The sequence below is a fragment of the Danio rerio genome, chromosome 13, assembly GCF_052040795.2.
Source record: "Danio rerio strain M-AB ecotype USA chromosome 13, GRCz13ab, whole genome shotgun sequence".
In the NCBI taxonomy this organism is placed as follows: domain Eukaryota; kingdom Metazoa; phylum Chordata; class Actinopteri; order Cypriniformes; family Danionidae; genus Danio; species Danio rerio.
The window spans coordinates 28,037,614-28,052,500 of record NC_141033.1 but is presented as its reverse complement, the minus strand read 5'-3'; the positions used below and the strand labels follow the sequence as shown (position 1 = coordinate 28,052,500).

The 14,887-nt window shown below is 37.2% G+C and overlaps 2 protein-coding genes across 6 annotated transcripts in view; one reads left to right on the top strand and one right to left on the bottom strand.

The window, feature by feature from the left end:
• Positions 1 to 656, bottom strand: part of sec23ip (SEC23 interacting protein) — a 17,931-nt gene extending 17,275 nt beyond the window's left edge. Inside the window, 1 exon segment of the mRNA NM_001077379.1 lies at positions 473 to 656. Within this exon segment, the coding sequence (NP_001070847.1) occupies positions 473 to 605 (133 nt within the window). The 5' untranslated portion in view covers positions 606 to 656.
• A 541-nt stretch (positions 657 to 1,197) lies between these two features.
• On the top strand, positions 1,198 to 14,081 carry mcmbp (minichromosome maintenance complex binding protein). Of its 5 annotated transcripts, none has more exon segments than NM_212578.1 (16): positions 1,198 to 1,406; positions 1,560 to 1,645; positions 1,964 to 2,104; positions 2,267 to 2,308; positions 3,073 to 3,165; positions 4,069 to 4,198; positions 4,302 to 4,456; positions 4,688 to 4,785; positions 4,875 to 5,044; positions 6,215 to 6,338; positions 6,759 to 6,876; positions 6,990 to 7,155; positions 8,749 to 8,882; positions 9,429 to 9,593; positions 9,674 to 9,762; positions 13,653 to 14,081. In NM_212578.1, coding segments are annotated over 16 exon segments (1,896 nt in total). In that variant the 5' UTR covers positions 1,198 to 1,348; the 3' UTR covers positions 13,780 to 14,081.
• The last annotated feature ends 806 nt before the right edge of the window (positions 14,082 to 14,887 follow it).

Genomic DNA, 14,887 nt, shown 5'->3' with positions numbered 1-14,887 from the left:
ATTTAATGATTGCATACCTGGACACGGCAGTATTTTGTTTATACAGTATATGTAATGTAATTAAATGTGTGCTGACAGGTGGTTTATGTATTGTGAATAAAAATTTATTAACATGGTTCAGCTTAACAGAAATGTCATTTTTGAGTTCAAAACAAAGTAATGATATCTGATTAATTTTACACTTAAAATGTTATCGATGAAAATATTAAGATAGTCTGCCACGTATATAAACAAAACTGTAACGTCAACTACTATCCGTTACTCACAGTGCTCAGGACAATCATCTCTAACGTTATACAAAATACCTCAAATATGTCATAAAAGTAAGAATTACAGCTCTGTTTTCTGGATGTCAAGACCAAAATAATCCCACTGAAAACAATCAGACAGCAGAGACCTTTGAGCTGAAAACAGATGAAGGCTAACATCACTAGCCTCTAAAGCAGCTCATTTGGGGACTTTCTAAGCTCACCTCCGGATAAAACGGCCGGGCCGGTGGCCTGGCTGACCGGTATGAATGGCAGGCTGAAGTTGAACTCCGGAGCTCCTGAAAACAGAAGATTCGCGCTGCTACTGGGGGTGTTATTGGCTTTCCTATCAGCCATTTTCAATCAAATATTACACGTAGCTTGTCCTCCAGTCGGAACAGGCAGAGCTCTTTTTTGCAGCACTTCCTTGTTCGTCACAGCAGTGTTAAAGGGGTATGTGGATTTTCGCAGATTTACACGTCATTGATTGTCTGAAAGATTCATACAGTAATCGACATTCACGCCTGTTATATGATGTACAGATCTGCGACACGTTGACGTAGCAAGGCAAAAGTAATCAACAACAAGCGACTTCGATTTCTTTCGCTTTTCTTTTAAAAAAATTGTAACACGTTAAAGTTAGAAGGCAAACGCACTTTCAAAACGGCAACGTTAATTGTTAAGTTTCAGCGTAAAGGCTGAAGGTTGTCATACCTTAAAATAAACACAACTATATTTTTTATTGTTATTGTCTTCTGCCTTATTATTCATTATTTTAATTAAGTAAGAAATATATTTTTGTTTATATTATACAAATTTAATGCATTTATAATTATAGATTTTGATGTATTTAAATAATTTATTCCAGGAAAGAGTAATAAAGTAAATCAGTTTCTGCAGTTGCTACAATGCAAATCGGTGAACTACTGCCAAGTCTACACAGGGCAGCGAATGCAGGCACGTTGGTCACGTGTTAGTTTCATGACGCAATTTTCCCGCCACGGTGTATTGTGCCGTGCTAAACTCTGAAACGTGTTTACGGTAGTACACGTCAAAGGAGTATTACTTTTAACTTTGGTCTGTTTCTGAATCCTGCAGCGATGCCCACTACTCATGACTGGATCAATAACCCGCTGGGTGTTGTTGACGGGCTGTTTGGTAAGACAAAATGTGGGTTTTTGTACTAATATATGCAGTTCAGAGATGAGCCATGTGACTCGTGTCATGCTATGCTTTTAAATCGCTCTGTACATGTGCTGACAGTAATAATATTGTAAATAACCTACGTTTTTTTGCTTTATGCTCCCACAGCCCAGAGTAACTCCAGTCCAGACTGGGAGAAGAAAGTTGTGGAGTATTTCAAAGAGAAACTGAAACTAAACGACGCTCATACATGGGTAACTGTCATAAAGCAAATGTTTTTGTATATTTTGATACATATTAATAACTTTATGCGATATTCTGGCAAGATTATGTGGATGTGCTTAATTTTATGATGTTCAAATTTATTGTTCTTTATAATTAAACTTTCTGGAAATTATATTATTACATTGCAATAAACCGGTTTCTTTTGTTATGTAGACTTGCCTGGTCCTAATCTATCATTCTATTCTGCACAGCTTTGTGTAAACACAGGGTTGTAAGGGTAGCCATGATAATTGTCCATAATGAATGGTTATGGTGAGGGATCACATGTTTGACTGTGGTTTCTTTAGGTTCCTTCTCTGAATGATGTTCCTCTGCACTACCTAAAGCCCAACAGCCTTGTAAAATTTCGTTGCATGGTCCAGGATATGTTTGATCCAGAGTTTTTCATGGGTGTTTATGAGATGAACGATCCCACATCAAACTCTAAAGTGAGTATTGACTAATAGAAGCCAATTTTTGCTCTTATTTTGTTGTTGTTTTTATACACAATGGAATATATAGCAATAGCAGTCAATGGTATCATTTTCTCATCTTTGGAGTTTTTAGACAAAAATCTGGTTAACTAATTCCTATATGTGTCCTTACTACAGCAGGTGAAATGTGGAAAATACAAAGATGTCACAGAGTGCGGGGTGAGTAAAATTTTCACTCTTCAACATATAAATGTACACTAACACACTGATATACAATGTCTAGTAAAATAGCGTTATATTTATTTTATATTATACTTAGTTGTGAAAAAAAATCAAGCATGTATTATTTAAAATCTGGCTTTGATTTGTATGGTTATGCTTAAACAGACTATTTTATTTAGTGCATTTTACTAAAGAAAGCACAATAAAAATCCCAATAAACAATATACATCTCACACATTGCAAAAAAGTTAATATATAAACATGACAAAAAAATAATAATTTTAAAGCTCATTCAGCATTTTCTTTAAACATTTGTCCAGTAAATATTGTAAATGGTTCTGTTCCTTTTTTATTAATTATTTAAAATAGAGGAAGTGTTTTTCTGTTTTCTTCACGACATTGATCTGAACTGACGGATTAGAACTGTCAATTACAAATGTCAATGTCATCAGTGGGTAGTTTACAAACTGGCATAAAACATATTAAAACATTTTATTTTGCCCCTTTACAGATACCTTTGCTGAAAGTTCAAGTCAAAATCCTCACTGACATCATCAATATAGAAACATTGAACATAAGCGTTTTATGACTAAATGAGAAAATTGCACAATTAAAAAAAATAGATATTAACATGTAGTTACAACTCCAAAATTCAAAATGGTTCAGATTGATCTGCAACATAATATCAACATTAAATGGACTTTGAATTTTTGTCAGCAACTCTATTTAAATTATAATAACAACTGTTCTGTTTTTATCAGCAGATGGACTTTAACTCAAGAAACACAGTGACTTCAGAGAGACAGACGTTTTACTGTGTCCCGATCCCAGGAGAATCCAATTGGGTCAAGGAAATATCCTTTATTTGAAGATAGGATCATGTTTACAATTCAGTTAAGTTTACAAGCATTTTGATTATTAAAAGCAAGTTCACGTATGCACAAATATGCTGATCACTCACAAAAATAAGCTTATTGAAATGACTTGTTCTGGTATACATGCAAACCATAACCAGCCAATGCAATCAACTATTGTTTATGAGGCTTTGGGTTTATCTAAAATTGCACACCGCCCTATTTTATAGTATGTTAAAAGCGATATGTGAGGTGATTACTTAGTCTGAATTTAAAGTACTTGCAAAAAGTATATGAGAATACGCAAATTGCCTATTACTTCTAGTGAGATCCTGAAGTGCGCATTCAACAGACACTTCACTTTCCCATGAGGCCGATTTCAGCTTTTGTTAATAAATCTGTTTATTTTTCTGGTAGTGGCATCAACCCCAAACAGTTTGCCAATGTAATGGAGTATTTTTATTTTTTTATGTTGGTTGTCCTATTAAATAAATCATTAAAAACTCAAGAAATGTATTGCCATCTTAGCAAAAGAACACATTTAATATACAAGTCTTTGTTTTTAAATGCTTTTTAGTTTGCATTATATTTTCTCCTCCCATACTGCAAAACATTTTTCTCTCTCCAAGCGTTTAAACTGACAGTAAACATTTGATTTGTGATGTGACTCAAACTTTTGTCACATCACATGTGCATTTCAATAAACCAACAGAAAGCAGTTTAATACAGGTTCATGCAGAATGAAATTGGCATCATGGGGCAAAATCTGGCGTTGAGGATCAGTTTATGCTTATATAAATGACTTAAGCATAATTTCATTGAATTGAACATGATTAAGTTCAAGTATGTGAATGTTTACAATGACCAATATGGAAGTTCATCACATCTTTAACAGCCCAGAACAGCTATGCAGGCACTAGTCAGGCACGAGTGGTGCCCTCCACTTCCTACGTCCCCAACAGGCATAAGCGCAGCTATGAAGAAGACGATGAGATGGACACGCAGTGCCAACAGACCAAAGATATCAGCCAAGGTAAGAAAGAATAATTAACCTTATCAGTCTGTGAGCATGTAGACTGTTTTGGTCTACCAATGATATATAAATGTTTAGGACTAAAAGGTTTGTCATTGAACAGGAGCTCAAAGCTCTACTGAGTCTCACGGCAACACTGAGCCGAAGCGTCAAGAGACCGAAGCCCCCAGTCAGGACTCGTCTTCATCACACTGCACATCCAGCCTGGATCTCAACTTCCCTTTGCCTGGTGAAAAGGGCCCAGCCTGTCTTGTTAAGGTTTAACTGTTCTTTCATCTTAATCCATTGTCTTGACACACGCTCAATTAAATTATTTTTGTCATAGGTTGTCGTTTTTAATGCGCTGCTTTCAGACTATAATCAAGCTGTCTTGAGCAGCCACATGTTAACATAGTAATTTACTTGCAATAATATGATGGTTCGCACCATTGGATTGTTCTCCACCTACACAGACAGTCATATAAATCTAGCGTCTTCTGTAATTGGCAGGTGTATGAGGACTGGGACAGTTTCAAGCTGAATGACATGTTGGAGGTATTTGGTATCCTCTCTGTGGACCCAGCCTTGAGCGTGATTGCAGATGAGAGGTAATCTGGAGCCTTTTTTGAGATGGTTGTAATTGCTATAGGAGGTTCTCTGCAGTTAAACTGTAATATAATGTTTGTCATATTTTCAGAGAGGCATCTTCATTGCTGGACCCCACAGAAGGCATGGAGACTATGGAGGAACAGAGAGTTCACAGCCCACCAGCGTCACTTGTACCACGACTGCACATGCTGTATGCTCAACCTCTAGCGCACAACAACCCACTGCTGCCCTCTAGTCCACTGGAGAATAACGCAGACTGTAAGATATTACTTGTGTGATTTGGGATTTGCTCATTTTAGTGAAATTTATACACTCACCACAGTCACTTTATTATTTACACCTTGCTTGTGTTTAAGTTGACATTTTTATTTAAATTCTTTATTTAACAGGGATTGTGGACAATCAAATAACTGCCCCAGAATTAGCTACATAGCTAATTCTGGGCAGGAAAATACAAATTATATAACAAAAACATTATCAAAATATCATAATAAAACACACACTTAATGGTCACACACCTGAAGCATTTTAACCAGCATTTCAAATGCAGCTTGAACTTGGACTCTGTCTTATGATAATTGGTAGATTATTCCATTTACAAACAACTCAGTGACCCTAAAATTCTTCAATCAACGCTTGATGAAACAATATCCTTCAATTTGAGTTTAGTATTAGGACTTATCAGGCACTTTTTTCATTGCAAGGTGTAGCACACTATGGCTCACTTCTGGGGGCTTTTTTACTGCAATCTACCTGGTACTAAAAAAAGTACCATCTCGGGTGAGGTTTCAAGCAAGCTGTACCATTACTGAGATGTGACGTATACACACTACTGATCACCAATTGATCACTTTTGTGGTCATGAGACACCAAACCTGCTATATTTAAATAGTCAGCTGCAGCCACAAACCATTTTTCTACCACTGCAATTAAAAGGCATTTGAAATGACCACATTGTGGTCGGCATAGAGGTCCAGACATTTCTCATCAGTAGCTGAGGAGTGGCTAGAGATAGTTGTGTGTGGCAATCTGGTATAGGCAACAGTGCAAAGTTCCTAGTCCCCTAAATCACATTTCTTTCAACTTCTGAAAATCATCTTGTGCATGTCTACAAGCCTAATCAATGAAGTTGCTGCTATGTGATTGGCTGATTAGAGATTTGTATTAACGAGTATTTGAACAGTAATACATAATAAAGTGGTCAGTGAGTGTGGATTATTATAGTATTAAGTAATTGTGTAAGTGTGTGTGTGTGTGTGTGTGTGTGTGTGTGTGTGTGTGTGTGTGTGTGTGTGCGCGCATTGTACATGTTACCATTGTAAATATATTACAAAATGATGACCAGATAGTGAGAAGAATTAGTATCAGCTGTTGACAATCCTGTTTCAAGTCCAAATGATGGCTTTTTTGTGTGTGTACATTCTCCAGATTTGAGTTGTGTTCTTGGCGAGCTGGCTTCAGTCCGAGCAGAGCTGCTCACATTCTTTACACATATCCTGATGGGAGATTCACTTGCTGCAGAGTACCTCATTCTCCATCTCATCTCCAATGTGTATGTTTCTCTTTGTTTATTCTGAGTGGCTTTGTTGAGCGCCTTATGCATGCATACTATTCTGCAAATTCCGACTTGTATTCTAATGAAAATAAAATAAATGCAAATAAGAATGATTTTTTTTCCACAATGATGCCTACATCATCATATTATCTTTTGGAAGAAACCAGCAAATATAATTTGCTGGTTGAATAAAAGTAACTTTAAGTAAGAATTTTCCTGAGGTATGGATGATTTCGGACTTGACTAGTAATTTATATAGCATATTTTGTTTTGGGATGTTCCTTAAAGTCCTTAAAGACGTTTTAAGATGATTTTCAGCTTCAAGAAAAGTGAAATGTTTTCTACACAAACCTTGTAACCCACAGCCCTTCAGACTACGATTCATAAAGATTTACTATGTCTTTTTTTTTTTTACAGATACAGCAGACGGGATGTTCTTCCTTTGGGCAAATTCACATTGAATCTCAGTGGCTGTCCTCTCAGCTCTCCATTCACCGAGCATCTCTTCAAAGTCATCCAACAGCTTGTGCCATCTGTAAGTCATCTACATTGTAGATCTTTCTTGCATTACCTCTATTATAGATACAATTGATTATATACGACAAGCAACACTACTACTTTTTAAACATGATTCCCCTTTTTTGCTAGTCATACCGACTATCAATGAGCCTGCATAATATGAACACCCAGCGCATGGTGCCTCGGAAAGACTACACCGCTAACCGTCTAGTGAGCGGGACTCTTCAGCTGGCCAAAAACACATCATTGTTTCTGGATGAGACGCAGTTGGAGCAGGGCCAACTGGACTCCACAGGTGAGAGCACTGATTACCGCAGAATACAGTAGGAGTCCAAACGTCTGAGGCCACATTAGTTTAATCCGCTTTATCAGTCTTTAATAATTTGCATGACTCATTCAGACTGAAGAGACTTCATGTAAACACTTCAGTCAATCCAGCTGTTCTCAGTTTGAAAGAATTAATTAAAAAGAGGGGATGTTGATTTAAAAATATATATTGCATGCTCCATGTTGTGATGCACATGTTTTATGAATCCTACAGAAAAGCATGTTATGAGACTATTTGCTTTATAAAAGCTGCACTGATATATATTAGGTATGAAATTGAAGCAGAAATATTTGTTTGCACATTGTAGCTCTAGTGGCATTGTTTGGAGTGTTTGTTTACACTCTTACTGGCAGAGGCTGTTTGCACTGACTCTGCCCACTAGTGCGCGGTGTAAACAGTTAAAATGAATGACAATATTTTCTTTTGTCAGCAACAGTGTGTAAAAAGTAAGATGGTTGTAGGGGAAACTTGATGCAACAGACTTTTAAGTCTTAGCAAAATGTCTTAACAAAAATGAATAAAATGTAGGGCTGGGCTATTTGGCCTAAAATCAAAATCTCAATTTATTGAACATTTTAACTCGATTGCGATTAATAAATTATTATTTTATTTGTTTATTTTATGCCCTCATAGTTCACTGACAAGTTTTGTTCAGTAAATATGCTCACATATTACATGTCAGAGGTTTTTGAATGAAGGGTGCATTTGTTAATTTTAAAATAATTGAAAATGTCATCTCAATGCATCTTCCATTCATCGTCAATGTAGTCTAAAGTAAGTTTCAAGAATGAGTCCATCGTCCTACTTGAGCAGAGATCAGATGTGGCTGCAAAGTAGCCACAGAAGTATAAATCAAGGCTTAACCGAGCGGATAAAGAAAATTGATGATAGTAAAATGCTACAAAAATACAGGTTTTTTTTTTTTCCCCCATGGTCTTTAAATTTAATATGATATGAATTCTGACTGCAGAATTGCAAACATACCTACTGGAAATCAGGGATTTGAACTTGAATATCTGGTAAAATAGATTTAAAGACAAAAAGGTACTTTAAAATGTATAAAATTCATTTGCCTAATGTCTATGACTGTCTCAGATCAGGCATGATCATTAGGCTTTAGATAAACCTGTTCATGCAGCTTGAGAGTGTTGTCTAAACATCGTATTAGTCATTTATAAAGCCTTTTAGACTTTAACCATTGAAACCTGTAGTTTTATACAGTACTTTAAAATGTATATATAAACAGTAGCTGCTGCACAGATATGCCATGACTGCATTTACAAAAGTATGCTTAAATACTGGGAGATGGTGTAGATCAGAGCAGAAATTATTTGGTCAACAACACAATTTTAACTTAACTTAAGAGGATCATCAATACCCTTGACATTCTGTTTTAACATAAGCACTCATTATCTGGTCTTTCTCAGAGACAATTGCATGTCTAAAGGAAGTGTAAACATCCTTTTCTGCAGCGGCTGGCATTTCCTTTGTATCATGATGATGTGTTTTCTTGCGGATTGTTCAAAACCAGGTTTCGTGTGCTGTCTGTCCCTGCTGTAGGTGTGCGTAATATCACTGCGCTGGGGAACCTGATCTCCTGGCAGAAGGTTGATTACGACTTCAACTACCACCAGATGGAATTCCCTTGCAATATTAACGTGCTTATCGCGTCTGAGGGCCGATCGCTCCTCCCGGTAAGAACATCAGGAGTCGCTTTCAGTCTTTTATTATTCAAATATTACCCGCATGTGTTTGGGTGAATTAGAGAGACCGGAATCTTAATTTCCAACAGGTGAAAATGACTTGTGGCTGAATGCCTCTCCCATAGGAGTTGTTTCCATCCGGCCTAATATTTCCATTGCAGTCCAGAGGGCTGCTGTCAGCTGCCCGGCTGCACGCCAATCCTAGATTCGCTGTGATGCTAACAGTCTGTGGAATGTGCTGTGCTATTCCTGTACTTCAGCTCTCTCTAGTTGCCATGGTGGCAACTCCAGCACAAGGGCATCAGAGAGAGAGGGGGCAGGACAGGCCACTTATTTAATGGCACCCAGCTTGATGCGCTGTAGTTTTACAAAGTTTAAAAAAGCACTGATGGTTTATTAGGAGTAATTTCATGACTCATTAATGGCTTCTGACATTTCTGCACAAGAGAACTTGAAATATCAGAGCTCAGTGATTTTGAAAATGAAAAGAGTCATTAGAAAAAGCATTTCACTGAGATTTCTGTGGCTGTTTTGCAGTCTGACTGTCAGGTTCACTTGAGGGCCTCTCTGAATCCACCTAACCTGGAGGAGTATCTGAGCGCGGTGCAGGTGGCACAGGTTCCATCGCAGCTCAACAAGTACCGTGTTTACCTTAGTGTGGCGCGGGCTCTGAACTACACCATTTCAGATGAGATCACAAAGGTCAGCGTTCTGTTCAAAATGTGTGTCTGGGTGTTTTTTTGTTATGGTTTCTTGTCTAATGTTGTGCGGTTTACCTACAGGCTGTGGAAGAGGACTTTGTAGATATGCGAAAAGATGATCCTCAGAGTATGTCAGCAGAAGACCTTCATAGACTGCTGGTTGTTGCAAGGTGAGGTTCTTATTCAGCAAATGTGATTAAAAATGGGTTGCTTTTTTTTTTTTATAAAAGAAAAAATGATAAGTTTTATTAGTTTGATTTTGATCAAATGGGATACCATTAAAGTGATAGTTTTATAGTAATTTATTTTTTTATAGATAGTAAAATTTTGTCATTGTTTATTCACCCTTTTCTTGTTTAAAACCTAATACATTTTTTTCTTCTGTTAAACACAAATGAATATGCGCTAAATGGTACCCATTTAGTACTTCTTTAGTCGTTTTTGTCCTACTATTGAAGTTGATGGGTCCCAGCAACCTATGGCAAGCCAGTTTGAGTTTAAAGGTTCAGGACACCCCGGAGAATTTCTTTTTTATATTAACAGATGTGTGTGTGTGTTGAGCATCAGTTAAGACAATGTTAGCACCTGTCAGCTTTAATTGTGGGGAAAACTGGATCATTTTGAGCTTTTGTCAGCTAATTTCAGCTTCCGGGTTTAAAATGATTTTTGGGGCGGGATCAAAATCGGCGACATAGCGCAGTACTGCAAGTGCAATGATGACGCGTCGGTTTCTCATTATTATTCATAGCGGAGTTTTCTTATCCTATGAGAAGAGCCGGCTGCTTAATTATTCATGAGACCTGCCAGACTTGCCAGTGTCAAGCCCGAGCTGAGAGACACGGAAACCACGGCACAGTATTTAGCCGTTCATGAAGGCTCATATGTGTTTGTTTCCATGATCCACAGGGTTTGTTGCATGTTTTCCCAGCGATCTTGTCAGGGCCGATCATACAGCAAAGCTGTGTGTGTGCTGCTAGCATTTTTGTCGGGAGAGCAGCACGAGAATTAGAGAATGGCAGGCGCTATCTTTTATCAGGAGTTCGTCCACATTCAGACACATCGCCGTGCTGCTGTGTTTGCCTAAATCCTTCAGATTACCAGCAGGGCTAATGGTTAAAATAGACAGGTCAGGAGACTTGCTGCACTGAGTCTGCTGGATACGGGGATTAAGGGAGAAGTCCTCATTTATAATGTTTACATGAACACATTTATCTTTATAATGATATAAATTGTGGTTATGTGTATATGAAATTACGAATAACAAATGTAGCAGGGCATTAAATCACTGTTCATTTCTTTGCATTTTAAATTTGTAAACTATAAACTCATGCATCTCCTCACGGTTTGTCTCATTTTGTGAGCTAACTGACAACAACAGTTGTTCGCTCACGTTCTTCCCTGCTGGCTACGCCCACTCCTGCCCAATGCTCGCGGAGCTCCATGCCCATTAATCATGCTTCTTTTGAAAAAATTCAGAAGTAGACTTTAACCGAAAGTGGGGTGTGTCATGGCCCTTTAAAGGCCCGTTCACACCGAGACGTTTTTTGCTGACGTTTTCTGTCGACGTTTAACGCCTCGTGACTAAATAAAGGCCGTCAATTTGATTGTGCACACCAACGCGCAAAACGCCAGGCGCAAAAGTGTCATTTTTTAAAAAATGCCTCATGCTTGTTTTTTTGTTTTGACGCGGGGCGTCAAAACCTTCTCTGCCAATCAGATCGGCACTTTTGTTCACGTGCATGGAGCTGCTGAAGTTATCGTAAACAGCACTTGGAGGCGCTCAAGCTCAAAACTGTCAATGCAAACGCACAATGAAGAAGATGCCCAGAGGCGATATGAACGTGGAGCTGCTTATTGCTCTGTGAACACTAATCATTTCTTCATCGCTGGAGCTGCTGCTTGAACCATCCATGCTTGTTCGAGTCACCAGTAAATTTAACAACATGCGTGTGACTGTGAACTTCCGCTCCTCCACTTCTTCTGTTATAAGCGGGTGTCAGAAGCTTATAGTTGCGCAGCGCCAACGTCAAAAGAGTGATTTAGCATACTCTTCTGCTTGACGCCACTGAAAAACGTCTCGTAAAACGCTGACGATAAACGCAAACAAAAAACGTCCCGGTGTGTAGGAGCCTTTAGGGTGCTTTCACACTAGCACTTTTGGACCGCACATGGGTTCGCTTGACGTCAGAGTACGGTACGTTTAGCTAGTGTGAACAGTCATCTGAACTCAGGTGCCCTTATGAACTGCACGCGAGTCTGCCTGAAAGAGGTTGTCTAGCATATTGTTCGTGTGAACTCTGGTCCAATTCTGATATGAATTTAATACCAAATAACGGAAGTGAAGCGCCAACTGTACATGTTCATTCGTGTGTGTGTATGTCAGTGTACAACCTAACGTTTCCTTTGTGTTCGCCCTGGCTCAGGCCTACTTGTCACAGTGATAATATCAGCTTGTCTTCTCCAAAAACAACTGCAGACATTGCATTATGTTCTGAACGTTTTTAATATTTTTGCGGCAGATAGATGTGAGTTCCTGTCTGTATGTCCAAAACCAAAAGATTTAGTAAAAGCAGAACAAATGTTCTTTCCATTTTGTCGCCTTGGCTTTCGTAGCTGTCAACCACTGTACACACAAGCACATCACAAAGACGCAAACGTACCAGGGTTCAGAAAGAAAAAAAAGATGTGTGAACACAAACAAGCCAAGAAGTTGACAAAGGAGGACAATCAAACTTTGGTTCGGACCAGGCAATTAAACCAAGAGTGTGAAAGCATCTTTATTCATTCCCAGAAGTTTATGACCATGTCAATTTCTGACACTGTGAATTAATACTATTAAAACAAGTAATTGTAGATATCAGAAACTACTCTTCTAATCACATTTATAGATTTCAGAAGTAACATGCTGAAATATATGATATCTGAATAGAATATGAATTTATCAAGTCTCGATATCAAGAAATAAATTTTTGATTTAAAAAATGCAGATTGTTGACAAAGAATTGCATTTCAACTCATAACAATGTCAGCATTCGCAGAAACAGAAAATACATTTCTTGATATCAAAAATGCTGATTGTTGAGATCAACAATTTAATGCTTAATATCAAGAATTTATACCCTGTTAAGCAATAAAAGTAAAAATGGCTTACTTAACAGAAAATGCAATTTCTGATATCAACAATTCAATTGTTGATATCAACAGTTTTTCTAATGATATAATCATCAATTAAATTGTTGATATTTATAACTGTTGATATCAACAATTAATTTGAATTCATACAATGAGTCTGAATAAAAGTCCAAACAGCCAGCGTTCTTCAAAATATATTTTTTGTGTTCAACAAAATAAAGAAACTAAAGGTTTAAAACCAGGAGTGAGAGTAAATAATGAGGTCACTCTCCATTTTGGGTGAGCAAAGCCTTTGAAGAAAGCACAATGTATCATCAATTTACTTAGCAGGATGTGCAGTGTTAAGCTGTGATCGTTGATCTGACATACATGCAGTTTCTCACAGTTAGGTGTGCATGGGATTCATTGGGAAATTGGATATAAGTTCACTTATTGCTTGATACGTGAACCATTTAAAAACATGTAATTTTGGATCTGTGCATTCAGCTTTAGTGACATAATCTCCAATCTCGCTATACGAAAGTGTAGTGACAAATAAATTTAATTGAATAAGCTTTTTATGCTTTCTGTATTTAATGATATTCAGCAAATAAACTTATAAACCTATTTCTAAAAGTATTTTAGCTCCACTAACTTCATTACAAATACTTTCTATTTAGCAGTATTCAGAACACCTTTATAAAAATACAAAAGCAGAACTGTGCTGCCATTCACTATAAACCTTATTTTTAATATCAAGTCTGAAGTCATTTGTTCTAATCAAATGTGAACTGTGGCTCTGGAAGTGTCTCTTAGGGGAATATATGCAACATGCATGTTTTGCTTGATATTAATTGTAGCATTGCACTGTCACAGCATGTTATGCATGATGAGTTGCTGCTTTTCTGCTGAACAAATAAGTTCAATTCTTATTTACGTTTGTTTTCAGGTTGCTCTCATTGAGTCATGGACAGAACACACTTTCTAGAGACGGCTGGATGAAAGCCAAGCAGCTTGAGGCCTTGAGGATTAGTCGGACACAACAGCAGAAATGTGTGAACGGAAACGAGCCTTAAAATATATTGCTATTTACAACTACCTAAACAGATACCATACTTATTATTTTGGATTAAAAAGTAATGTTTTCATATGGCAAAAAAAACTCTTGTACAGTTCGTTTTTTTTACTACATTTTAAACCTTTGGGAAAACGTAGACACTGGTGAAGTCGATTTTTGCATTATTTAGTTTTTCATACTTGCCTTGTATATTAACATTTATACAAATATGTAGACATGTAACAATGTATAACTGCCTTACAGCAAATATGTACACTTCTGGCACAAGGGTATTAGGAAAATAAAGTTTTGAGAACTTTGCCTTTATAGTTTTACTTAAATAAGGTCAATGTGACATTAATACATATAACATCAGCCGAGTTATAATGATGTATGACTGTAAATGAAAAGCTTTACAAGAAGGCTTGTCAGCATGGTTTAAAATAGCAAAACTCTAGTGCTAACACGTTGATGTTGAATGTCTTGGGCAATGTAACAGCAGATTTTTCCTCTGTTATAACCTGACTGAAGGATCCACAAACCTCTCACTCTGCATTTGAATGCTAAGAATGCAATCTAATGTAGCTCTGGGTACAAGAGGTCTTTCCTAGAAGGAGACACATTACTGTGAGCTGAGTAAACTTGTATTCTAATCAAGCTACAAACTAATCCAAACAACAGCTTCTTTTTTAAAATATTTTACTTAAAAAGCCTCCCACGTACATCCCATAACATTTTAAAATACAGCAGTTTACACATTATTGTTATTAACATAGGAAAATACTGGGAAATAAGCATGAGAACATTAATTCTGAATAAATATTCTGCAATAAAATGTTAGATACAATGATAAACGATTCACAAAACAGGATGGAGGACGTTCTCTCGAATGGGAAGAGGCTGGAAGTGATGTGCTTAAGAAACGAGACGTAAGACAAAACAGACATGTCAGTTCGGTTACAAACATTGAAAATAAGTGGATTCAAAAGCACTTCGTGACAAGTTGCAACATTAAGATGTTGGGGGAATGGACCACAGGAACAGTGCAAGTCTTTATATGCATAGAAAATGAAACTATTATACATAACCAAAAACAATCTAACCCCAATACCAAAACAAGAGGAATG